We start from the raw sequence: 27,847 nt of genomic DNA, 5'->3' as shown, positions 1-27,847 counted from the left end.
CCCGCCAAGGTAGACGTACCCTCCCCAAAAGCTTTTTAACACTGTCCCACACCCCCACTAGGACCTGGCTCCTGTCCAGCTGTGGTGGGAGCTAGACGGTCCAACGCTCGGAAACCACCCCAAAAATAGGGGGTGGTCATTTGACAGGTGAGACCCCTACTATAGCAACCTACAAACCGCTTTCTCTCCTCCTCTGATGCCACCACCACACCCTGCCCCCAACTAGATACCGATCCATCCACCCAAAAATTCACTCCTGTGCTTTGTAGTTTGCAATCCATGTACGCAGACAAATGGTGAGGCCACTGGATTTCATGACATAATGATGAATGGTGTTGAAAATAAGTAACTTGAGATCTCTCAAGTTTATTATTTTAACAACTCTTTAAAATCATTTTTAAATAATCAAAAGGCCCAGATCTTCTACGGCGCGGGCTGCCCATCCTGCCATGCTACGTAGACACAAGGCAGTGTGCATTGACCGCCTTACCCCTGCCCGAGCACCTTGCCCGAGCAGAGAGTAAGGCGGTCATTGCATGCGGCCCTGTGTCTGTGCAGCACAGGCAGGACAGGGCAGCGCGGCGCGCCGTAGAAGATTTGTATAGCTATTTTTCCCCCAAAAAGCAATACTATAAAAAATAAAAAAAACACGTTCATAATGCCCTAAACAATTGAACGGAATAGTCTCAAAGTTATCAAAGTTGAATTTTCAATCCATCATCTGACTTTCATCTATCTAAAACTAGATTTAAGTGTAATCATACACTTTTACCTTGATATTAACTTATAATTTTATTTTTGATCCTTCAAATCGATTACCTCCCCTTGTGTAAACACGCATATAAAAAATCTTGATTCGGGTGTAGCATGAATCTGAAAGGAAGTATCTCTAAGCATGAAACATGCATAGAAAGGAATTATATTTAGATGGCATGCAACATTCACAATTTATAATAACATATCTATTTTCTTCTTTTCTTTTCTTTCCTTCTTATGTAAAATTTTTTTTTCTCATGAATCACATCATTCTTAAAATTTTCTTCTTATTAAGCAAATTTCATGCTTAGTAATCAAATTATTTTTTGTTGACTTTTACATAAGCATGTTAGAAAATGCTTTTGCATGCCATTCTTAGATGACTATAACTTGTTATTACAAGTACATCACCATTAACAACATATCCTCCCCAAGACCTCTTGGAATCCATTTCTTGTGATATAAATACATATTAATATGATCATAAGAAGCCCTCTCATAAAAGTGATCATACCTTCTATAACTCAAAAATCCAGAACTCGAATAGCAACAATGGCAACAGCGTAAGATTTCGAAATTCTCTTTCAATTTCAATCCTTTCTAGTTTATTAATGGAAGTCTTGCATTTTCTTTTCCCCTGTTTTGGTTTGGATTCATCACTAATGGCTAATGGTGTTTTTTCTTTTCTTTTTTTTTTTAAATCTCTCTCTCTCTCTCTGAAGTATCCAAGAGACTCTGCCAACTCCTTTGGACTCCACTTCATCACCACCTTCTATTTTTGATGGAACAACAAGGTCAGTCTTGTTTACTGTAAATGTGAAATGGGCTCTCTCTCTCTCTCTCTCTCTCTCTCAGAGTAAATTTTGCCATTTTCCCCCACTCCTATATAGGGATGTAAATGAATAGTCAAAATCCGTTTCCGTATCTGTGTCCATATCCATTTAGTACTATCTGAATCCGTCCGAAAGTTAAACGGATATGGATATGGATACGGATAGACTTTAGCTATCCGAAAAGCTATATTTACATATAAACGGATAAAATATCCAATCCGTATCCGTTTAGTACTATCCGAATCCGTCAGAAAGCTAATCGTATGCAGATGCAGATATACCACTATCCGAGCCAAATCCGATCCGTTTACATCCCTACTCCTATATGCAGTTTAACTGACTTGCTCTATCTCTTTTTTGTCTTTTGGGGGTGATGTTACTTGCAGGTTGTACACAAATTATCTATGCCCATATGCACAGCGTGTTTGGATTACTAGAAATGCTAAGGTGATGTTCTGTTTCCTTCATGATTATTTTCCATGGAATTCAAAGTTATTGGATACAGTCATTCTTTCTTTTTCTTAATTTCAACCTAATGTTTGAAGAGCATATCTAAATAGGAATTTTTATTTCCTTTTTTTGAGGAGCAGGGATTGCAAGACAAGATCACATTGGTTGCTATTGACCTTCAAAATAGACCTGCTTGGTACAAGGAAAAGGTCAACCTTGCAAATAAGGTCACATTCTTCACCTACATTAATTAAGATCATATTTTAGAGGAGCAGAAAACCTAAAAAATATATTCATCTTTCACTTACTGTTTCTATATTGGATTTTCTTGTTTTGATAGGTCCCTGCCTTGGAACACAACAACAAAATTGTAGTAGAAAGCCTTGATTTGATCAAATATATTGACAGCAACTTTGAAGGACTTGCCCTTCTCCCTGATGTAAAATTCCAAGTCAATCTCTATTTGAATTCCCCCCCGAATTTTTATTCTCTCCTGTTCGCTGCCCGAACAGGACCATGCTGTCCCCTCATATGGTGCACGAAATGACGAAATAACCTCCCTCGGGCAGTGTGTTCGGGCAGCAAACAGGAGAGGATAACAATTCATTCTCCCCGCCCCTTCCCCTTCCCCTTCCCCTTCCCCTTCCCCTTCCCAGTCCCATTCCCCAAAAAAACAAGAAAAGTTCAATCTTTTTGCATCCTCTCCTTTAGCATCAGAATCCTGACTTTGGAATACATTGAAACATCTGTAGGATCTTCAAAAGAGAGAGTATGGAGAAGAGTTGCTAACTTATACAAACACCTTCAATTCATCTTTGTTTACTTCACTTAAAGATCCGAATGCTGAGGAAGGTAAGTTTTGATTTTGCATCCTATAGAGATTTATTATGAAAGAATAGTTATCATGGGCTGATATGTTCAACATCATGGGTCAGGTGCTCCTTTTGATCACCTAGAAAATGCTCTATCCAAATTTGATGATGGGCCTTTCTTCCTTGGTCAATTCAGTCAGGTAAATTATTTTAATAATTTTTTTGAGTTTCTTTAAGGAGGAAAGAGAGTGTCATAAGGAAAGAGAATGTGAGAGAACTTAAGTAAATTATTTTTTGAATCTAAATAAGATCCAACATACCAATCCCTATCCAACACAATTATTTTTCAAATCTAACTTTATGATCCAAATCTGACTCAAATGGACATGGATAAGAGTGGTTATGGCCTACTGGCCAACCTCTATATTAATTTTCATCCTTGGTGAAAACCACTTCACTTAATCACATCAATTGCTGATTAATGGATCTTTCGAGAGTACACGATCAAAAGGTCAATGTTGATTCTCGATAATGTGAATGGTTATTAAATAATAAGTATAGTATTTTTTGGGTGAATAAAAATTCATTACCAAAGAGAAGGACTACAACAGTCCCCCGAAGAGGAAAAAGAAGAAAAAACAAGATAAAAACATAAAAAGCCTTAGCCTCAAACAGAAGAGGCCAAGGCTTGGAGGAAAATCGAGAGAAGACCCCATGAGACAATAATAAGCCTGTTCTTTGGGGTGTCAATACAAATGGAGGGGGCAGTCGCCGATAGCTTAGCTTTAATTTCAAAAGAAATGGAATCCCAAATCTGTTGGAGAGACCGAAAATTGGTAATCCATTTCCTGATATTTCGTTCCATCCAAATGTTGACCAAGAAAGTATAGTTATAGGAAAAAAGTTCTCTGTACGGGAGTGTGGCCTATGCCAGCTCTCCCATGATGAGTCTATCTCTCTCCTCCCCATGTGAAAAGACATCTCTGCCCCTTTGTTTTAAGGAGGAGAGAGATAGACACACGGGAGTGCTGGCGTAGGCCACACTCCCATACAGAAAACTGCTTCCCATAGTTATATTATGATAAAATAGAGTTTTCATAAAAAGAAAGAAGAAACTATTTTGAAGAAGTCTGGGTCATGAATGGATGCTACTATTCTTCCGTTTTCATATATTCATGGTTCTAATGGTTTTAGGTTATTCTTCTTTTCCATTATTCCATTTTAGATTTTTGGGGTTGGAGGAATAAGATTATATTTTAAAATTGCTAAATCTAGTATGTTAATAATAATGTGTAATCTTCAGGTGGATATAGCCTATGCTCCATTTATTGAAAGATTTCAACTTCTTCTACTGGATATGAAGAATTATGACATCACAATAGGCAGGCCACAGCTAACAGCATGGATTGAGGTACATTAAATCTGATGGATTTTATTTGAATTAAATCTATTTTCTCTCTTTACAGATTTTGTTATTGGTTTAAGAAATTGAACTTAGTTAGTGTATTTTAGGATTTTATTAAAAAGAGATTCTAATTTTCAAGTGAGTGGCCTTTTCATGAAAATGATGATGTTCGTTGTCAACCAAAAACAAGAAAGAAGGTCATGAGATATGGTTGAAGAGATGGCAGGAAAGCAGATCTCTACTGGCAAGGGGCAAAATCAGAGACTTTTTGAGATTGAAAAAAAAAGTCCAATCTATTCTCCTAAATAAAAACTTTCAAAAAAAAAAAAATAGTAACTAAAAATGGTAAATAATAAAACAATATACATCTAAGAATACTCAAAAAAAAAAAAAAAAATCATAAAGAAAATGAATTACTTTAAGGAGAAATGTTCTTTGTGCGGGACATAGTGGCCACGCCCAGACACATAGGGTTGCAAAAATGACCAGCACACTCCCATTAATGGCAGAAATTTTGTCCGCCAATGTGCAAGTGTGTGGGCTCTCATTGGCTACCGCGTGCGGCATGACCCCTACGTCCCACGCAGAGAACACTCTCCCTTACTTTAAATATAGTATTGGTTCAATTTTTTCTTAATGAATGAAATGAAAGTATATATCTTCATGTATGTGTAAATTTGTTCTGCAGGAGATGGACAAGATCGAGGCCTACAAACAAACCAAACGTGATCCTGAGGAGCTAGTTACAGCTTTGAAAAGACATCTTTCTCGTAAGCAACCTCCTTTTACTGTAATTCTAAAATGGTGCACAATTCTTTTTGTATTTCCAAGGAGTGATCTCTTGCCCAAAAATTAATTATCGTCTCAAGCCTCAATTGATGAAATAAGTAATTATTTTCTGTTCTTTTTTTGTTTTTTTAATCTTTGCAGGGTAAATGAGTGCATGAGATTTATAAAAATAATGGCAGAGCATCTACATGCTGAGCCAATGGGAGCACGGGAGAGGGTATTCCATAGTTTGTATATAAGGAGCCCACGTGTTAGGGAGGAGCGAGTGTGTCAGTCTTTTCCCTAAATATAAATAAATGGAGGTCGAGACATATGCTTTAAAGTCTCCTTTAATCTCTTTGAGATATTGTGTAATGTGTGACTCATATGTAATATTTAGATGAATGAACAATATATATTTGTTGTTTTGTTGGTGTTGATGAAACTTTATTAATTAAAATACAACTGAATCACAGTGGCACCAAGGTTTTAGTTCACGGTATCGGTATCAGTATCGTTCGCTGTTGACACTTGACACCAAGATCGATAAAGATCGGTCATATTGATCCATATCAGGCTAATTCCAATACAAAAAATTCACTTTTTGATAGCATCCGTGTCAAAGAATGGTTTGTTTTTTTTGTTTTTTTTTTTTAAATTTGAAAGGGTGGGATGAGACTTGAATTAAAGGAAGAATGTTCTCTGTGCCGCAGCGCAGCCTACGCCCAAGCACATGGGCAGCCTATGCAAGGGGGCAGGGTGGTCATTGCGCCCACCCCCATGTGCCTGGGCGCAGGCTGCGCTGCGGCACAGAGAACAGCACCCCTGAATTAAATTATGAAAGTGGTGAAACATATGTTCCAATTTCTTTATTCTTACCTTATTCTTCCTACACTAGCTAAATGAGATGAATGTTTTCTAAATAGTGTTTTGATCAGGGTTTGAGGTATCAGTATTATAGTCAACAAATCGGCTGTGGCTGATCTGGGACAATGTTTTTAGTACTTTTTGGTCAATTTTTTTTTCTTTTGTTGATTCAACTTTGATTCAGATCCAATCCAATCCCGTCGCCGATCCCGATAAAGTTCACCAAAGATGTCCTTGTGATGAAAGAACATGTAATTGTTGTTCTGTCAAGTGTGTTCGTTCCTCAGCCCATTTTTTATGCCAATTCGTTTCGGGAGAACAAGAAAACAAATCGGATTTATCAAACGGTTTTCAAAGAACAAAAGAACTGTTCTCCAGGAGAGTTACCAAACGCAGCCTAACACTCCCACTACCTCTAGTCTGAGATCAAAATTGTAGTTTTCACTTGGGAAAAAAATATTAAATAGAGGTCAGCTATAGGGATTTAACTGAGCATGAAACATACATAGAAAGGAAGTATAGATGGCATGAAACATTCACAATTCAATGACATATCCCTTTCTCTATCTAAGCCAAAAACATTCATAAAAATCAAGTATATATGGCATGTAACATTCACAATTTCTTCTTTTCTTTCTTTTTCCCCTCATCGATCACATTATTCTTAAAATTTTTTATCTTATTAAGCAAACTTTCTGCTTGGCAATCAGATTATTAATTTTTTTTTTTTTTTTAACTTCTAGACAACCATGTTAGAAAATGTGTTTGCATGCCATTCTTAGATGATTATAACCTGTCATTACAAGCACCTCACCATTAACAAGATATCTCCAAGACTTCTGGGAATCCATTTCTAGCTAGTTCTGTTTTGATCAATATACTAGTTAATTTTTCTTTCCTTCTCAAGTACTCAAAAGAAAACATAAGACAAACATGTTAGGGTTGGGAAGCAACCTTCTCTATCCAATGTGAGCAACGGATAAATGTGCAAGATCAACGAGAACAAACAAAAGAAAAGAAAAAGAAACAATTCCACAAGAGACAGGAGATTTACGTGGTTTAATAATACCGCCTACATTCACGGAGTGATTCGATCTTCCACCAAGTATAAGAGAAGGGAAAAAAAAATATAGTACAACCCTTGCGATTTGATACCCAAACCAAAGTCCCTTGTACACCTTTTCTCACTTTTGCACCCTCTCCTTCTTAACCTTCAAAATCCTGACTTTGGAATACACTGAAAAAATATGTAGGATTCTGAAAAGAGAGAATATGGAGAGGAGTTGTTATCTTATACAGATACCTTCAATAAATCAGGGTTCACTTCAATTAAAGATGCGAATGCCGAAGATGGTAAGATTAAACACTTTGCATCTTTAAGATTTATTATGGAAGAAGAGTTATCACTATCATGGGCTGATTTGCATCAACTTCATGGCTCAGGTGCTCCTTTTGATTACCTTGAAAATGCTCTCTCCAAATTTGGTGATGGACCTTTCTTCCTTGATCAATTTAGTCAGGTAATTTTATTTTATCTCTTTTTTTGTGGATTTTTATAAGGTTTAGACTCTGTTTTTTAATTATCTTCTTTTATTTCATGTATTATGTGCCTTCAGATTAGTGTCCTTATTAATTTTTATTTTCCTTATTTCATTCTTGATTTTTTTTTTTCTTGGGGGTGGGATCGTGTTGGAGAGATAAGATTATGTTTTAAAATTGCTAAATCTCATCTCTACATAATAATATGTATATAATCTATTTTCTATGTTTACCTATTTGTTACTGATTTAACAAATTGATCTTAGTTTAGTGTGTTTTTTGAGATTTTTTTAAAAAGATGTGTAACAATAAGAAGCGGAGTGTCTTATATAATTAAGTTTCAACCAAAAAAATAGAAATAAAAAAGTTTTATATATATATTTTTTTTGTGAAAAGAGTCTCATATTATTGTGGGGGAAAGTTTCAATACACGACTGTGTAAGCCGTGTATGTGAGAGAGTGGGAGTTTCAAGGCATTAATTTATGAATGGGAGTTTATGACTTTTCCAACTCTTTGCGAGGGGACACAACCGTGCATGCTTACACAGCCGTGTATGAAAACTTCCCCCACAAGTGTATCATCATATATGTGCAAATTTGTTTTGTAGGAGATGAACAAGATCTATTATGCCTACAAACATCATATATGTGCAAATCGTATGTATCATCATATATGTGCAAATTTGTTTTGTAGGAGATGAACAAGATCTATTATGCCTACAAACAAACCAGACATGATCCCCAAGAGCTAGATTCAGCCTTGAAAAGACTACTTTTTGGTATGCAATCTCCTTTTATTGCAAGTCTAAAATGGTTTACAATTCTTTGAAAGATGTGAAAAGATTATGGAAGGTTCTCTATGCCATTTGGCATAGGAAAACACACTAATGAGGTGTGAGAAAAGATATGGTATATAGGAGGGCTGCGAGGTTATTTCATGTGAAAAAAACAACGATAGACACAAAGGTGCTAATGGCACTTTGTCACGGCTGCTTAGAGAACCTTTTCCTCAAAAAATAAAATAAAAATTTAATTACCATCTCCAATCTCAATTGATGAAATGAGTAACTAATTTATTACTTCTTTTTTGGCAATCTTTGCAGGTTAATTGGTTCCATGGGATTCATAAATGAAAACATATGCTTTAAATCTCCTTTGAACTCCTTGAGATGTTATATATCTCGTGGCTCATGTAATATATAGAAGAATAAACAAAAGGATTTTCTTTGTCTTGATGGAATTTTACTAATTCAAAGAGAAGAGCGTAAAAAATTGGCTTTTTTTTAATTTATTTTCTTTGGGGGGAGGGGCATGGTTTCAAAATACGGTAACGGATCGGCTGCCGATCCATATCGCACTCCGATAACAGTAACGGTACCGATATTTTAAACCATGGGAAGACTGCTGCATGAAATTCAGGATTTGGAAGTGATACTTCTCCTGATAGTCTCCACTCTATTTTGTCGGTGAACATGACACAACAACAATCAAATGTGTGTGTGTGTGTGTGTGTGTGTGAGAGAGAGAGAGAGAGAGAGAGTCATAACACAAAATTGTTTCCAGCATCTAGTATTGATGAATAAAAGTGATACAACTCTTTCAGACAAAATTTTCAACAAGATTGGAGGATTAAATCTATAATATGAAAGAGGTAGTATGTGTGCCAAAGATGTTCCTCTTCTATATACTGGTACCTTCAGAATCACCATGATCCCCACCTCCATGGTTGTTTCATCCTTTCCACAACATTAATCCTAGCAACAAAAGAAGTAGCTTGTCTTCTTCAATCATATCAGGTAAGAAGCTTCACAATTCAATGCATTACCAACCAACCTCCAGCCTCTGGAGTCGCTCGGCTGGTCCAACCATGATGGGGTCACAACCCCTGCATAATAAGCACACATCCCATACTCTTCTTTGAACACCTGACATTACTTTCATGTTAAAAGTACAAAAAAATACGGAAATATAAGAAGTATGAAGTTCAAAGAAACTCAAACAGGACAGGGAACAAGGTGGAGAATGATGGATACAAGTAACCACACTAGAATGTCATAAAGCCCAACTCCATAGTCGATCACCATTCATGTATGAACAAGCAGTCCTAGAATGAGACTGTCCGTCATGGACAGGAAATCAGAACTAAACAAAATGATGTGTGGGTAACATACACTTTGAAAGAGTCCCACATTATCTGCATTCTGCGCCCTTATAGTCCAGCTGTGTTCACTGATATGGACATTACAAATATCATGTCACCACCTGGCGACAGAGGGTTTGGGCAGATGACCTATGCATATGTTCATGCACTTCAGTCCACTAGTGTTCTAAAACTTAAAAAACTACAGATTTCTGTCAAACAAGAACTGGAAAAATCTGTTAAGTTGACTCAAGGACTAAGATAATGACAGGAAAAAGGCGCACTGGCTCTTCTTGAAAGATTCTTTCAGCTCACTCCTACAGAATTGGAAGAAATTGCATTGTCAACATCACGCTCCCATCTTAGTAGACAAAAGAGAATTCGGCTCCTCTCCTGCGAGCCCAGCGGGTGCCCAGTGAGGCATCAAACAGCTGGGCTGCTGGGCACGCGCCGGGCCACACACTGGCACACATCCCCGCATAAGCCCAGCAGCTGGATGCCTCACTAGGCACCTGCTGGGCGCTTGGCTCGCAGGAGAGGAGCCCGATCCAACAGAAGAGGGGTTATCATAACTCATGAGTTGGCTAGGAAGAGAAAACAAAGGAAAACAATAAATAGTTAAAGACATGAAAAAGGGGGAGTTTTTCTGGACGACCTGCCTAGGATCTACCATGTGGCAGTTTGGATGGGGCCAAAATTTTGTGAAAAGGTAGAATCCAAGGTCACCTATTTAAATGCCAAGATTTCAATCCAAACAGAATTGGCCAAGTGATCAAATAAAGCTTTAAAAACTCAAAAGAAAAATGAAATTTCCAAAAAATATTGAAAATGAAATGGATTGCTAAAAATACATGGGTAACGGCAAAACATTGGATAATATATGATTGGATTTGTATCTGAAATTTGAAACAGGGCCAATCCAGAGTCCCTGACCTTAGATATCCTACAGTTTGAATTGGCACATCACCCTTCGACTTGGCACAACTAGTTGGGCTGTCGAGTAAGTAATTGGTGGGCTATCCAGAAGATTACTTCCTTGACAACCATAAAGGAAAAACTATTACCCATATCTAAAGGGGAAAAAATTACAGAGATATAAAAAAGAAGGAATCCCCCGCACCCGCAAGATCCTAAGCATTGAAACGATAAAGAACATCATTTGGCTAGGTGTTGAATTAGGGTCGCCAATTCAATCATATGGGCTACCTTCACTCTAACCCTTGTATTCTCAGCAGTCCACAATTGTCCAAAAACATTTGCGTTTTTCTTTGTTTTTCTTTGCTTAAGTTTGACATTTGGCAGAGTTAAATTGGACTGCCCGGCACATAAGTTGGGGAGGGTGAGACCTACTTCTCATCAAAATTTGGACGCCGACTGACCTTCCACGTGGCAGTTTAGTAAGGCACACTGAGGAGAGGGCCACAGGCATAAGGCAATACAAGGCACACTTCTTGCGTTTGAACTTGTGCACAGGTGCAGCACATCCCTGAGGAGCTCGCCTTTGTGCATATTAGCTGAGGCACAGCGTGAAACGCGTGCCTCAATGATAGTTCTAGTCCATTGGCTTGACATTTGCTGCTTTAACTATGAAAATGTTATAAGATTGGGCTTGCATAAAGATATTAATAATTTTCTAGTTGCTACTTTGGTTTTATACTTTAAAATCTGAACTAAAGCATGTGTGTCCTAGTTAAATTCAATATTTATGCTTATGTATGTTAGTGCGCTTCAAATTAGATTTCAACTTCAAATTCTGCCATGTGTATGAGTTTTTATTTGCTTTCTTTCTTAATAATTTGTTGTTCAAGTATTCACAAATTTCTGGTAGTTTTAGTGAATTATTTGAATTTGTACACAAGTCCAGATACTCCAGACTTAGCAAATGGATATCTTACTGATATACATGCTTATTTGCAAAACTGTGGACCTCGATCCCTGAGGCGTATAGGTGCACCTCACATCCGTAAGGCATGAGCCTCGCCATGTGCATCGCGCCTCAGGCACCAGGAGGCCTTTGCGCTTTGAGTGTGTCTTGCAAGTTTAACAACTTGCCCACATGATTAATATGGATTTGTGGAGTTGCACCAGCCCGCCACACTTGCAACCACCCTTAATCAGAGGGGGGGGGGGGGGGGGAGGGGGGAAGGCACAAGAAAAACTTGGCCCTCGCAGAACTTAAAATCAAACTAAGGAACACACAATCATAAGAGGAAATTGAAACCAATCTTTGCATGCCGCAAATCAGCCAATCACCAAGACAATGAATTTAGAAGAGAGTTGGAGGGTGTCTGATCATGCACACTGCCAATTCTGAGTGGCTTGGTCAACATCTAAGGGTCTCTTTGGTATGATTTGTATTTGTATTTCTCTAACAAATTTCTATTTTTGCAGGTATTTGTTATGATTTATAATGCTTATTTATATTTATTACAAATTAGAATAAATTAAAAATCACAAATAGCTCCTCACCTATTTGTGATTTGTGAACACAAATAATTTATTGTGATTTATTCTTTTTTCAAATTTCAACCTCGCAAACCCGTGTCTCTCGATCTCCCTTCTCAATCTAGCAAAGACGCAGCAGCGACGGAGTACGCCTGAATGAAGACCACCGCCGGCGTATGGTAACTGATGAGACTTGCCGGAACCCAATTCCACTAGCAGCAGCGCCACCAGTCCCAGAGCTGCCAACCTCCCGTTGAACCGCTCAGTGAAAGGGCAGAAGCCGAAATCCACCTTCAAATCCTCTGACACTGTCTCCTTCAAAGGCACCGGCGGCAAGAATACTCTGCCTTTCTTGGTCTTGGATGATGATGATAACGTCTTACCTTTCTTGGCGTCGGCTTTCTTGTCGGTCACGCTGTTATACCTGAGTTTCACCTGTGCGACTTTGTTTTCAAAGCTGTCTTGATTGTCTTCAACTGATGATGATTTCGTCTCTATCGCGTCGGAGGAGGCGTTCGTTTCGGGATCGATGGCTCTCGTGGTTGTGGAGGAAGAAGATAAGAGATGTTTCGATGGCTCTCTCTCTCTCTCTTCCATCTACATATGTTACCTGTAACGCAAACAAACAGCTTTCCCAAGAAAACTATCTTTGGCCATTGGCCCAAAAGAGATGAGAAAGCAGTCAATGCGCATAGGAATTTCAAACAAAGTCCGTAGAGATCGATGAAGCTGGTTTGGTATTCGGATATGGCCTCAAAGGCTTACATCAATACCATTAAATCAGTAAGCATTTTTTTTTTTTTTTCAGTAAGCATTCACAGAATCACAACTTCATTTTTTGAATTGGGTAGAGTTTCTTTCATGGTTTTAATTTGAATTTCTGATTAATTTTTCAGTGTGAGCTCTTTGAAGAATCAAGTGTGGCGGAGCTGGTGTCCGCCATGGCGGCAGGATGGAAAGCAAAGCTGATCATAGTCACACGGCGGAGTAGTATCCACCAGTATCGGCCTCGCTGTCGCCAGCCGCCACACGAGGGCACGACACATGTGTATGGTGCAAGACGAACGATCGAGATCAGAGTGTGTGGAGGCGATGCTTCATGAGATAGGGATGTCGCCGGAAGAGATAGGGGGAGAGGCGAAGGAGGTGATGGTGGGGATTTCCAAGGTGAACTTCTTGGTGGTGGATTGTCGTCGGAAAGAATTTGCCGGAATTTCGAGGATGGAAAAGATGCAAGCCCTCGCTGATGTTTCTCATACTTTCTTTATTTCCTGTTCATTGGTTCCCTTCCTGAATTCCACCTGCCTTACCAAAAAACATTCCACCTGCAGTCTTCCTTTTTAAAGGATGCAAACTGTTCAACAAAATGCCATATAGAAATGAATTCTCTTGGTATCTACTATCATTTCTTCTTTTTTCCATAATATATTATGCACATAGGCATACCAAATATATTTTTAATTATATAATATATTGTACAAATAGTAACCAGACAATTATAATTTGTAGACCATAATTTATTGTCAAAAATGATTTCTCAAAAATAGATAATAAATACAAATACAAATCATACCAAAGAGAGCCTAAGTTATACCAAAGAGGTCCACTCTGATTATTATTATACACCAAATATATATATATAGATCATGTAGTAGGGAGCACCAACCTGCTTGGAAGTTGGAACCCAATATCTAATCTTTTGTATTACTGACTTCACTCCCAGTGCCTGCTTTTGGGGACTTGAAACTAACTGTACGTCGCTTCACTGTTTCTGATTCCACACTCTCTTTCAATTTTTCCAAAGCTGATACAATTTGAAAGAACAGTAAGGTCCAATATTCGTTAACCATCTAACAGATTCCAAGTCTTAAGAAATTCCATGCCACCATCAGGTTGCTCAAAAGGGAAATCTACCTATTGCATGATATTACAGGAGATTCATATGCAGCCTGGTAGAATTGACCACTCTACGGTCATCCAAGGAGACAAAAAAAAAAAAAACAGAGGGGGGGGGAGGGGGACGTACTTTTCTTTTTAGTGAGACCAAGCTCACCCATGACTACCTCTAATGCCATGAACCAATGCCACCTGGCCCACATCTAGTCTAACAAAAGAGTACCAGCAAGGAAAAAAACCAACATATTACCAGATGTGTAAAGAGGGCGTAGTGACTCAATTGAATCTGAAGGCAATGAATAAACAATACAAGGATTGTTATCAGCCTTCTGGAGTAATTTCTTGAAACGTTTAACCTGGAAAAAATATATGTAAGAGTCAGTAATATTCACAATCTTAAAACAGCTGAATAATATACCAAAAAAAAACTTGGTTCAAAATAACGTAAGTTTCTTTAATAGTCTCCAGTGAATTCCATCCTAGACAACTTGTTGATCTCACACTTCTCCTTGCTCATTTTATTCCTTCTATTTTCTTTTTTGTTGATGCAAAAAGTGGAGAATATAAACAAAGCTGAAAGTCAACAAATACTCAATTATCTAGCAATCATGAAAATTTATAGTGCACTCTTTTTCTTTTCATTTTATTCTTGTCATAATACAGTTCAAGTTTGATGCAGCAGCGAAGGGAAGGGTTAACACATAGCAGGGGAATTCAACTTCCCCATTTTTAGTTCTGGCCATGGGATTTTTTTCCACTTTTAGTTCTTATTTGTTAGTATCTAGTTTTGGCTGTTAGTTTGAATCCTCGTATTTTTAGGGGTCTAGTCTGTATGTTGGTAGAAGTTAATATTCTATTCAGTTCAAACAGAGGTTTATCTTTTAAGTAATAATTGAAAAGACTTGAGGGGCTACTATAAAAGCCTATAAATAGATGTATTGGCTCCCAGATTGAGCACACATTTAATGAAACATACCATTCAGGGAAGTGTAAGCAATGGAACTCAAGGGTCATCAATCAAACTGATGCAGGAAAATTTCAATGAATTGACCCGAACCCGTTTGTGAACCCAGACCAAGATGAACCGGGTCAGATTTGGGTCTTTTAGATTTAGTAATATTTTAGGAATTTATTTTATTTAGCAAGATAATATCTTTTATTTTGGGTAGGGAGATAAGATTGTGTTTTCGATTTCTTGGTTAGTAAGTTTCCATTTTATTTTCTTTAAATAGGGCTGTAATCCACGGTATTTGATATGCAAGAATGAATTAAAGAAAAAGTGAGAGTGCGTGTGCACACCTCCCCCCCCCTCCCCCTCCTTCTGCTGCGTCTCCTTCTCCCCCTTTCGTCTGTGTGATTTCTTCCCTCCCCCTCTGGTTTCTCCTTCTATCTCCTTCAATCCTCTTCTCGATTTCTGTCCCGCATTATCTGGTATCAGAGCCAAACCTGGCGCTATGACTAGCTCTCCATCTCCCCGGTCCATGTCATTGCCGCCCTCTTCTTATTCAGCACCAACTCCCACCTTCCCCTTTGTTTCCCGCAAAACCCAAACCAGCGATACAGTGAAAAAGGGATTCTGTTGAAAACTCCAACCCCATCTCCTTCCGCAGAAACTCCAAACCCCATCTCATCCCTTCTTCCCACAGTAACAGCGAACCCAAAATATCAAAAAAAAAAAACAATCGTTTGTCCCCTTCCCACAGCAACCCTCTCTTTCCCATCTCCCGCTGCAACCCTACCCCTTTCCCTGTCCTTCGACTCCAGCGACCACGCCTTCCCTTCGTTCCATCCTCTTAGTAGAACCCAGACCACTTTCACTTTCCTTTCTCCCTCGCTGTTACAGCAAACCAAAAAAAAATGAAAAAATTCTCCCTCTCTTCGATCCCCAGCGGTACCCATTCCCACTGCCTCCTTTTCACTTAACAACCACCGCCGCCTGCTTCTTGTTTCCGCCAGAGCCGGAAAAAAAAAAAAAAGTGAAGAAAAGAGAGCGAGAGACAAGGCAATCATACCTGATTTCTGTAACTGAACTGCTGCAACTTCTACCGCCTGCTGCAGCTCCAGTCCTTCAATCTCAGAATCTGTTGGTCGATTGGAGCTCTGTTGGGGTGCAATCCAGAGGTATTTCCATCACCTACTTACCATTAAAACCCTAGGATAAACAGAGCATCCCCAAAGGAGTTCTCTCCTTCAGAAACCTGTTGGGTTTTTCGTCCCTGGTTTGTGCTAGAGGTAGGAGACGACCTCTTCAACTTCCCCTTTCCACGAATTTTCTTTTTTTTCTACTTTTATTACCCCACTTTCCAATTTTACCCTTCCATAATGTCAATAACCCCTTCTATCCTTTAATTTGATTTCTTCCAAGTTAGTCCCAAATCTATAAATTAAATACCATCTGTGTCTTCCCTTTGCTTCTACCCAATAGCCTTTTGGATTATGTTTAATTACAATTCTGCCACCCACTTTTAAACTTCATTGTATTTCCAATTGTGCCATCAATGTTCTCCAAACCACCACCCAACCGAATTCTTTTACTTACAATCCACCAGCTGCTCTATCCTATAACTGTGAAAGTGTTGCAGCAAGTGTTTTCTTCTCATGGATTTGTTGAAAAGATCAAGATATTTCATCAGGCTGCTATTGCTTATGTCCAGTATCAGCCACTCCCGAGTGCCGTTTCAGCAAAGAATATTCTTCAAGGCCGTAATATTTATGATGATTGTTGTGCACTGAACATCCAATTTTCATGCCTAAATGAGTTACAAGTAAACTGCAATACTGAATGGTCATGGGATTTCACGAACAAATCAACACAGGATGAAGAGCTCTCGAGACTTGAACTGTTGGATCATTTGATTGGAGAGGTCTTGAAAAATCTTCCAGACCCATGAAATGCAAATAGCTGCCCCACCTGCTAATAGGACAGTCCCGGAAGAGCCTGACGTTGAAGCAACATTGATTGAGAATGAAGAAGTTTCAGTAATTTCTGTCTTCAAGGAAGATCCAGCCCGCGAAGTCCCTGTTACCGACACTCATGTGGAAGATGTCGAAAGCAATACGGTCGCATTAGTGGACACTGAGGTCGAGACCAAGGAACTTGGCCCTTTAACAACTGTGATGATCATGACTAGCCAAGAGGATCCTAAGGAGCTTGAGATTGACACTATGGAGGTTAAGAACAAAATGGAAGGCGACACATATGACCCTATGAATACGTCCGACAACGTTAAGGTTGGGCACGTAGAATTCGTCATCCCCTTGAAGTACTTTGAGGACTATCATCCTTGTCTTTACGATTACATCCGTACGTTCACCCAATCCAAGCCGTTGATCGTGGATGTTGATAGCGTGGTGTTGATCCTCCCCTTTTTTAAAACTCATGGTCGAGTTTTTCTCAACATCGGGAGAGTTGATGCAGGACAATTTCAATGGATTGACCCGAACCCGTTTGTGAACCCAGACCAAGATGAACCGGGTCAGATTTGGGTCTTTTAGATTTAGTAATATTTTAGGAATTTATTTTATTTAGCAAGATAATATCTTTTATTTTTGGTAGGGAGATAAGATTGTGTTTTCGATTTCTTGGTTAGTAAGTTTCCATTTTATTTTCTTTAAATAGGGCTGTAATCCACGGTATTTGATATGCAAGAATGAATTAAAGAAAAAGTGAGAGTGCGTGTGCACACCTCCCCCCCCCCCCTCCCCCTCCTTCTGCTGCGTCTCCTTCTCCCCCTTTCTTCTGTGTGATTTTTTCCCTCCCCCTCTGGTTTCTCCTTTTATCTCCTTCAATCCTCTTCTCGATTTCTGTCCCGCATTACAAACTCTTCCCCTCAGACATAGCTCGACTGATTCTTTCAAACAATTATCCCAAAATTTCTGGGGCATGTCTATCTGCCCCAAAGCCAAGAATGGTAGCTTGACTTTCAAAATAGCAGCAAAATATATTGGTAGTTATGACACTAACCTAAGTTCAACAGAAAAAATTACTGTGGAAGTCAATTTGGAAACTTCCAATCCTCCCACACCACGTTTTTCTGTGGAAGTGTTTACATGTTGTCTTTCCAACAAAAAGCCTTTAAACTCATCTCTCAATTCCCATGAAGAGGGATTGCATAAAAAGGAAAACATTTTTGGGCTAACGGTTGTTAAAATTTTTTGTCACACTTTGTGGCACTCAAGAAGCTATCTTATCTTTCACAAAATACCTTTAAATCCTTTGCGTTGATGCAAATTTTATCAAAAATAAAAAGTTGTTCAGAATGCAAACTTTATAATATCTGTTCCTTTGGTATCCTGGATGATAATGTTATGAATGATGAGGCCAGTACATGGGAAACCTCACCACACTTCCATGAACCAACTTAACTGAATCCAGGCTTGTTATACAATGCAATGAAGCTTTCATTAGTGCAGGGAACAAAGGAGAGCTAGTGAGGATAATAATAACTTACTTCTTGCAACAGAAGAGGGCCGCAGAGAACTACTTCAGCTTATTATGTGGTGGGCCATGCAATGAAATGCTAACCCAAGCCCATAGATTCTCTTTTGAGCAGGTTGAGATAAAATTGGATGCTAAAGTTATTGTCCATTACATCAATGGCCTTGGGAGATTACTAATCTCATCTCAGAAATCATCCAGCTTAAAAAAACTATTCCAATTTTGTTTGTTTAATTATGTCACCAACACTTGTAATACTGGAAGCTCATTCCATTGCCAGGTATTTCTTGCAGGCAATGGAGTGCAGATTTATGGTTTAATGAAACTCAGGGCCATTTATGAGACCACGTGACTATTGCATTGCCACTGTATTAATTTAGTTGATGTCTAAATGAAAGCTTTCTTTCGTCCAACAAAAAAAGCTCTAGTTTTCCTTTCTCGTGTGAATTTACAGTGGTTAGGGTTGAATTCCTGCAACTTATACTTTAATGTTTTTCACACTCCAGAGGTCAACCTTGGCTTGCCACTTCAATCCTGCAAAATCTTGTTTTCAAGCAGCAAATGGAGAGTGGTCTATGGTCTCTCTGCCTCTGTTTATGGGTGCTGAATTTCTCAAACCCAGCACAGGGAGCCTACTTTAGCATATAGAGAGCCTTCCGATGCCGGCAAAAGAAGAGTCTAACGGAGCCTAGGGGAAGTTGCATAAAGACCCTCCTGATGTAAATGTGTGTTCTTGAAGTTTAACTGGGATGGGAGTTGGGCCACTAATCGAAGGAGTTTTGGTTCTTAACCTCCTAACGTTGTTACTTATCATATACTAACCTTTTCAAATAATAAAAAATAAAAATCTATCTACCTTCGAAACTTTCGATGATCTGTCAGTTCTAGAACTCTAAATTCCTGGTCTCAGTTTTCATCTAATTCTGTTTCTGGGTTTCGACTGTTCTGATTTATTAAATATGTCAGTTAAATTCTTATACTTCCTGTTTTATAGGCTTTGTTTTATATCAATTCTGATAGAAGAACAGCACCACCACAATCAATGGATAAACCTGTATTTCTGGATCTCAGTTGTTAGATTGATCCCAAGGAAAGATTGACCCGGGTTTTATGAGATTTGAAACAGCAATTCGTCTCTTATTATCTGTTTCTGCTACTCTACTTTCACTTCTTAAATCAGAAACATGAGTCTCTTCTCTGCTTATTTAAAATAACAGTTCTGTTTATTACATATATCATATCTGTTTCACAGTGCTTTCATATCACAACCCTAGTTGCTTGGCATCCATTCTTAGCAGATTCATTTACCTAAATATTTTAATTTAGAGTTAGGTTTTTTTTATCTGAAATAAATTCCAACCTAAGTTTCAAATACCCAATAATGGCAGTGTTGGATTGTATGGGCCAGAATACCGTGGGGGTATTCTGAACTTTTTACCTTTTATTATGTCTTCTATTATAGTCGGCTATGTTAGGGGCTATCCTGTCCTTGTAATGTTTATTCTTTATTATAAATAAAGGGTTTGGGATCAGTCTCTGATCATCCAAGCAATATTCTTTAATTCAGATCTGCTAACATGGCATCAGAGCAGGTTTCGAATTAAGGCCCTCCCTTCTCTTCCATTCTCGATTTCTCCTTCCTCTCTCTTTCATTCTCGATTTCTTCTTCCCTCCGCTTTCTCCTTTTGTTCTTCATTCTCCCACAAGGGCAGCACTGATGAGGTGATCTAAAGATCCAGATGCTGCCCTCCATCACCTCATTCATGATATAAAAATAAAAATTCTGCTCGATAGAAGATTGCTCCCTATCTGCGATATTTGCAGACTTCAAGGTTTTTTTTTGGATTGATCCTCTCTACAGTACAAGGACTCGATTCACCTTCTTGAAGTGCAAGAACTGCAGAAGATTATTGCGCAAGATTCTATCCTTCCTCATTGATCAATTTTTTTTTCAAATTCTGGTTTTTTCCAAAACCTGAAAAATATCAATCCTTGGGTTGCTGGTTTCTGTTGAAGCTGATTTTTGGAAGGGTGATTCTCCAGTACTACAGGCACACTCGATCTCAGTTTCAGCTCCAGCCATCAAGTTTTTGGCACCATTCCCCCCTATATCGATCCCACCAAAAACAGGGTTTTTTTCAAAACCCTGATAAAATCGATCTAGGGGATTACCTTGTCCTCTACTGCTGATTTTTGAAGATATATATCCTCAACTGTAAAGGGCTCTCTTCTCCAATTTCTGGAGTTTCTCTTGGACTTATTATTGGGTTTCTCATCACAACAGCTTCTCTGCAATTATGGGTGACTCAGAAAATTTCACTGCCACTTCTGTTACTGATGGCCAGGGAAAAACAGAATATCATAATTTCCCTCATAATCCCATCAAACTGGATGGCTCCAATTACTTGCTATGGTCTCGATCTGCAGCCTTTGCCATTGCTGGTTGTGGCCTTACTGGCCATATTAATGGCACCAATGTTATGCCGACTGCACCTGGTCCTCTTCAAGAAAGGTGGCTTCCCAACAATGGGGTTCTCATGTCATACCTAATTGGTTCCATGCATTCAGACCTTGCCAATGGGTTTCTTCTCCTTGATACAGCTTTTCAGATTTGGACTGCTTGCAAAGAAACATACGGGGAGCTTGGCAATGATGCCCAGGTTTATGAACTCAGGAAGAAAGTCTTTCACACTACTCAAGGAGAATTATCTGTCTCCAAATACTATGCCAGTCTTCATAGCCTCTAGCAACAATTGGACCACTTTTCTGATTTCCAGCCTACTACAGCTGTTGACATTGCTGTCTATAAAAAACATGTGGACAAGATCAGGGTTTATGATTTTTGGTAAGGTTGAATGTGGAGTATGACCAAATTCGTGTTCAAGTGTTAGGCCATTCTCCTTTTCCCACACTTGAACAATCCTATGCCTTGGTCTCCTCTGAAAAAAACCATAGGGCTGCCATGTTACATCCTACACCTACTGAGAGATTCAGCTCTCCAGACTGCTTCTACGGCTATTCCTGTCACTGCTGAGAACTCCTCTTTTGGTGATTCTATCAAGGGCATTGTTACTTGTGAGCACTGTAACAAGCCCTACCACACCAAAGAGAAATGTTGGAGGCTTAATGGGAAACCAGCGGACTTTGGGCCAAACGTGCTGCCAAGAAGAAAACAAAAAACAAGGCGAATCACTCTGAGACAGTTACCACAGCCCCGGCTACTGACATTGATCTATCCCAAGATGATCTACAGGCATTCCTACATGTGCTAAAGTCTTCTGCTGTTGTTGCCTCAACTACATCAGCTATTGCCAATTCCTCTGCTCCTTCAAGTTCAAACTTTGACCAGTCAGGAATTCCATTTGGTGGTTATTGTGCTTCAGTAGCTTCCCATCCTTGGATCATAGATTCTGGAGCTACAGATCACATGATTGGTTCCTCTAGCCTTTTCCATCGCTATTCTCCCACATCTGGGAAAGACAAGGTCAAGGTAGCTGATGGTTCCCTTTCCTCCATCTCTGGAAAAGGAATCATCAACTGCACTTCCTCTCTTACTTTGTTGTCTGTTTTGCACATTCCAAATTTTACTACTAACCTCCTTTCCATTAGTAGTATTATTAGTGATCTCAACTGCAAAGTAACCTTTTTTCCTTCCCATTGTGGTTTTCAGGATCTGGTGACAGGGCAGACGATTGGATGTGGTAAATTGCACAGTGGATTGTACCTGCTTGATGATGGTCATCCTTTTCCACTAACAACACCTCCTCCACTCCATCAGAACTCCTTAGTCTCTTCGGAACTTTACCAATGGCACTCTAGATTAGGTCACTCCCCATTAGGCACTTTATCTCATTTATTTCCTGCTTTAGCTAAGGGTTGTAATACGGATTATTTGTTTTGTGAGGCTTGTGTTCTGGCCAAACAAACACGTTCAACCTATTCTATTTCAAATAAAAGGAGTATTTTTTTCCATTTGGTGCATTCTGATGTTTGGGGCCCTAGTCGTAAAACTTCTCATTTTGGTCATCGTTGGTTTGTTTCAGTTATTGATTGTCACTCTAGAAACACATGGGTATATCTTATGCACACAAAAAATCGGGTTTTTTCATGTTTTCAGCATTTTCATAAAATGGTCCAAACTCGGTTCTAGGCTACTCTCAAAATTTTGAGAAGTGATAATGGAACCGAGTATAAGGAATCTCATTTTCAGAAATACCTTGCTGACCATGGCATTATCCACCAAACTAGTTGTGTCAATACCCCAGTCCAAAATGGTGTGGCTGAAAGGAAGAACCGCCACTTGTTAGAAGTGGCCGGAGTATTGATGTTTGCTCTCCACGTTCCCTCTCAATATTGGGGGGATGTTATTCTCACTGTAGCCTTTCTCATTAATCGGTTGCCTACTTGGGTTCTTGACTCCCGTAGTCCGACTGAGGTTTTACTTGGGACTTCCTCCTTTGTGGTTTCACCCAAGGTGTTTGGCTGAGTGTGTTATGCTAGAGATATAAAATCTCCTGGCAAACTTGAACCCCGTGGGTTACGGTGTATTTTTTTGGATTATTCTCCAACCCAGAAGAGATATAAGTGTTACCATCCCCCTTCCCGTCGTACTCTGGTCAAGTATGGATGTCATTTTTCATAAAAACCTTTCTTATTATTCTTCACCACCTCTTCAGGGGGAGAGTTCTAGTGAAGATGTGTTGATCTTTGAGGTTCCTCCTCTTTTATCCCCTCCTTGTGAAGAGGGTACTGCTGCCCAGCCTCCTTTAGCTGCTGCCCAGCCCCCTTTAGCTGCTCCCCTTCATCCGAGGGGAATCCTATACAGGGGGAGATCATGGAAAATAGTGGTGGTGATGTTCCTATTCAGGGGGAGATGACTCTTGTCCAGAGAACCATTGGTGAATTTCATAAGAGAATTGACAACTCCAACATTATCACCTATCACAAAGGATGTTCCAAAAAAGGGCAGCTTTAATCCACTGTAGCACCAATACCTACCCGGTTGCCGGCTCATGATCCAGATCCTACTTCTCCTGGTAAGACTTCTTCCGACCTACCTGTTGCTCATCGCAAAGGTATTAGGACTTGCACTCAGCATCCCATATCTCGTTTTGCTTCTTATAGTTCTCTTTCTCCTTCCTTTCGTGCATTTGTATCTTCTCTTTCTTCTGTTTCTATTCCTAAAAATTGGCAAGAAGCATCTACAGATGGAAAGTGGAAGGCAGCAATGTTGGAAGAAATGAGAGCATTGAAAAAAAAAATAATACATGGGATCTTGTGGCTCTTCCTCGAGGGAAAAAACCAGTGTGATGTAAATGGGTGTTTATGGTCAAACAAAAGGCAGATGGGACAACGGATCGACATAAGGCACGTTTGGTTGCCAAGGGCTTCACTCAAACATATGGAGTTGACTATCAGGAGACCTTCGCACCAGTGGCAAAACTCAAAACTGTAAGAGCATTATTGTCCTGTGCTGTAAATCTTGGCTGGGATCTGCAACAGTTGGATGTGAAGAATGCCTTCCTCCATGGGGAGCTAGAGGAAGAGGTATATATGGAAATTCTACCAGGCTTTTTTGATGATAAAACCAGAGAGAAGGTCTGTAGAATAAAGCGTGCTCTTTATGGGTTGAAGCAGACACCTTGTTGGAATATGTAATCCAGAATACCGTGGGGGTATTCTGGTCTTTTTGGGGTAGTTTTATTCTTCTTATGTTATTAAGTGTAAGTGGGTTATGTGGGTTTTAGTCCCACATCACCTAGTTTAGTCTCTTTGTAATTTCCCCTCTATTATAAATAGAGGGGCTTACCTATCAATCAATACAACACATTATTTTCTCTCATTCTCTCTTTCTAACCCACGATTCTGAAAACATGGTATCAGAGCAGGTCTGATCTAGGTTAGAAAGAAAGGAAAAACCCACCTTCTTCTCTTCAATCAGCTTCTCCCTTCTTCTCTCTTTCTCGGCTTCTCCTTCTTCTAGTTTTCTTCTTCTCCTTGTAAGGGGGCAGCACTAATGAGGTAAAATCCCTGACCAATGATTTAGTTGCCGCCCTCCTCCATTCTATCTACTTTTTTATAGTAAAATACTACTGGAATCAGCTTTGCGATTTGGGATTTTCAAGAATTTTTTGGAGATAGACTTCCTATCACTATTGAAGGCTGACCTTCCACCATTGGAGCTCCCTATGCACCCTTCTCCAGCCCCTTTCTACCTTATTCCATTATCCTCATTCCCTATTTCCTTTTTCTCCAAGCTTTAATTAATTCCAGCCACCATACCCTAATCGATCTCAACTTGTTAGGGTTTTTCAAAACCCTGACTCCAATCGATTTTGGTGTTTCCTTTTTCAGATGCAGCTGATCTTTTGGGGGTGATTCCCTATTACTAAGCCCTAGTCGACCTAAGTTTGGACCCTTTCTGATGGCTGGATTTGTTTCTACAGCAAAAATTCCTTAGCCTGCTAATTTGGTTACCTGCCCAAAACCCTGACTTTCAGGTTTCAGTTTTTGCTAATTTTTGGAGGGCTGATTACTCCCACTTCAAAGACCAATCGACCTCAATATTGCTCCTATCCAAGTTTTTTTAAGACCACTACCCCAATCGATCTCTTCTTTTCAGGGTTTTCCAAAACCCTAATAAAAATCGATTTGGGCTAGGGATGTTTACTGCTGTTCGAGTGCTTTGGAGATGGTTCTAACATTAAAAGAGAACTCTCCTTCATCGATTGAGGCTTGAAGAACGTCATTTATCTTTGGTGTAGTCTTTGTAATGCTTCCTGCTCTATTACTGCGATTTTTTGGAGTCTCTCCCCTTTGAAGATCAGGTCTTACTCTTACTGGAGATTGATTGTTCACCTTGGAGGTTCCATTCTAGCAGCCTTGGTCAGCATCTATTACATGTCTACATCAGCAATTACAACCCCCTTTCCCTAAATCGATCTCAATTTCAGGGTTTTCTAAAACCCTGACAACAATCGATTTTAGGGTTAGGGTTTTCCTATCAAGCTCATATTTTGAGGAGAGTCTTATACATGTTACTACTGCCTTTATGTGGACTACTGCTGCCCTATTATTGAGACTGAGTATCCTACTATTGGAGATCGAATTTCTTTCATTATTGAAGACTCAAATCTACTACCCTGGAGATCAGCTTATTTGGGGTTACAACAATGTGTTCCAAGGTTATTGGTTCCAACTACGAACCTATTCAGTTATGTGAAGCTTTTTTGGTTCATATCTGGCTTACTTTGAGAGCTTGATCCTAGCCTCATTCACTAATTCAGATATGATCCAAGTTTTTTGTTGAAGCTTCTTACATCCATTGCTGTCTAGATATCTTCGTCAATTCTATTTAGCATGTGGGAGTTTATAGTTTGGAACTTTGCACACTGGTTCTTCCTTGTGTGAAGATCGATCAAGTTTTTGAAGAATAGTGCCTTCTCCTTCTAAAAATCTGACCTGTTTTTTTATAATTCAGATCTGGTTATTGGAGATTGGTGTTTTGGAATTAGTTTGATCAATTGAAAAAGGTCGAAGATTACTGTGTTGCATTGTTTTTGTCCATGGTTCATTATCCCATTGCTCTTTTCACTTCACCACCTCCCAAAACATACCTTTGGCATATACCCAAAACCCCTTTGGAAGTTAATGGTATTCTCTAATTTGCCATTTCTTCCTTTTCCATTACCCTTAGCACCCCTTGGAAAATTCTGGAATATTATGTTTTTGCCCTATCTCTTACATCATCTCTGTTATGTCCACGTGTACTAAACGTGAGGGGGGATTATGTACAGTACACTTGCAGACATTGTAGAATTAGAACTTGCAGGAACACTTGGTACAAAACATAGAAGATCAAAGTTTTCATCATTACCAATTGGTATCTACTTTGTTATTGGTTTGAGTTTGCCGTAAGGGGGAGATTGAAGTATTAAAGTATTGAAGATGTTTGGTTATTGCCTGCCTATATGAGGTTCTACAGTTAGGTTGATTTTTTCCGCTGCTTGATCTTTTCTGCTGCTTGATTCATCTGCTTGCTGCCCCAGTTGCTTATCTTCAAGATTATCAGTCAGAGATTCATCACTGGACAGCTGTTAAAGATTGGTGAAAGTTTGCTGCTAAAGTCTGCCCAGGTTTTGAAGACCTATTTTTTTCAAGTTCTTGAAGGTTTATTTGGGAGTTGCATTCATTTGTCAAGCTGGATTCTGCTACAACTTAGTTTTTTCCCTTTTTTTGTTCAAGTTTGGCATTAGTACCTTGTATGCGTCAACTTGAGGGGGAGTGTTAGCATTATTAGGAGTTATTTTTTTCTTTAGTTCAAGCTGAATCTTCTTTCTTTGCTTATTTGTATAATCCAGCTTGAGGGGGAGTGTTGGAATATGTAATCCAGAATACCGTGGGGGTATTTTGGTCTTTTGGGGTAGTTTTATTCTTCTTATGTTAGTGTAAGTGGGCTATGTGGGTTTTAGTCCCACATCGCCTAGTTTAGACTCTTTGTAATTTCCCCTCTATTATAAATAGAAGGGTTTACCTATCAATGAATACAACACATTATTTTCTCTCATTCTCTCTTTCTAACCCACGATTCTGCCAACACACCTAGAGCTTGGTTTGATAGGTTTCACAAGGCTATGATTTCAGTGGGATACAAGCAAAGCAATGTTAATCATACACTATTCATCAAACGAGTTGCTAATAAGTTAACCATTCTCATAGTCTATGTTGATGATATTGTGGTAACCGGAAATGATGATGGTGAGATCAAGAAATTGAAGCACTTCCTTGGTCGTGAGTTTGAAATAAAGGATCTGGGAGTTCTAAAATATTTTCTAGGGATAGAGGTTGCTCAATCTTCAAAGGGCATCTTTTATGAAACCCGCAATAAATTTGAACTTTTGGAACCTGTGTGATTTCAGGTTCTGGTTTTGTGCCCAAGCTAGCCTCTAAGTTGTGGGTTGTCTCGATTAAGAAATTCAGACCAATCTCATGACTCGTCTATAAAGGCATCTCGAACAGCCAATTACCTTGGCCTTTAATGAATCTGAGGTGCTAGCGGAAGACAACACATAGCTTGGCATGCTGGAAGACAGCACAAGGAGCTCACCCCTGTGAATATCCTTATTTTTCAGATGACTTGTTTACTTCTGGTGGTGGATTTGCAGCGTTGGAGTGGGAAGTGCACGATGCTTCATGCGCATGTGATGATTGCGCATTCTCTTAATCTTGGCCTGACAGTCCAGGCTATCTCCCTACTCTTTTGTGTTTATAACACTTTTGTATAGTTATAATATGGTTCTTGTATAGTTTTACCTTGTGGTACTTTTAAGAACAGTATAGTTGTATCACAAGCTTTGTCCTTTATATAAATGAAATATCACTTAGACTTCTCTTACTACTGATGTTACCTCTATTAATTAAATTGTTTCCGCTACCTTTGATTACTGTATTTGTGAGATATATTTGTAAATGGAGTACTGCACTTGCGATCCTTGGGAT

At 39.2% G+C, this 27,847-nt stretch overlaps 2 protein-coding genes and 1 pseudogene across 3 annotated transcripts in view; 2 read left to right on the top strand and 1 right to left on the bottom strand.

Moving 5' to 3' along the window:
* The first annotated feature begins 1,295 nt into the window (after positions 1 to 1,295).
* On the top strand, positions 1,296 to 5,195 carry LOC122644693 (glutathione S-transferase L3-like). The gene is made up of 10 exons (XM_043838089.1): positions 1,296 to 1,319; positions 1,479 to 1,550; positions 1,976 to 2,036; positions 2,180 to 2,266; positions 2,380 to 2,478; positions 2,792 to 2,891; positions 2,975 to 3,051; positions 4,155 to 4,262; positions 4,945 to 5,046; positions 5,187 to 5,195. The coding sequence occupies exons 1-10, from the start codon at positions 1,309 to 1,311 to the stop codon at positions 5,193 to 5,195; spliced, it is 726 nt and encodes a 241-aa protein (XP_043694024.1). The 5' UTR covers positions 1,296 to 1,308.
* A 3,981-nt stretch (positions 5,196 to 9,176) lies between these two features.
* LOC122644675 (DEAD-box ATP-dependent RNA helicase 1) overlaps positions 9,177 to 27,847 on the bottom strand; it is a 72,264-nt gene continuing 53,593 nt past the window's right edge. Inside the window, exons 8-10 of one of the 2 annotated variants that reach the window (XM_043838066.1) lie at positions 14,162 to 14,267; positions 13,682 to 13,819; positions 9,177 to 9,355 (exon numbers count right to left, since the gene is read on the bottom strand). In XM_043838066.1, coding sequence (XP_043694001.1) covers positions 13,707 to 13,819; positions 14,162 to 14,267 — 219 coding nt within the window. In that variant the 3' untranslated portion in view covers positions 9,177 to 9,355; positions 13,682 to 13,706. Of the gene's footprint in view, positions 9,356 to 13,681; positions 13,820 to 14,161; positions 14,268 to 27,847 lie in introns of those variants that run through there. The other variant, XM_043838067.1, reaches the window with a different exon arrangement.
* On the top strand, positions 12,613 to 13,359 carry LOC122644692 (annotated as a pseudogene).

The sequence above is a fragment of the Telopea speciosissima genome, chromosome 11, assembly GCF_018873765.1.
Source record: "Telopea speciosissima isolate NSW1024214 ecotype Mountain lineage chromosome 11, Tspe_v1, whole genome shotgun sequence".
NCBI classification, from domain to species: Eukaryota; Viridiplantae; Streptophyta; class Magnoliopsida; order Proteales; family Proteaceae; genus Telopea; species Telopea speciosissima.
The sequence above is the reverse complement of the archived record's forward strand: the minus strand, read 5'-3'. Positions and strand labels throughout refer to the sequence as shown.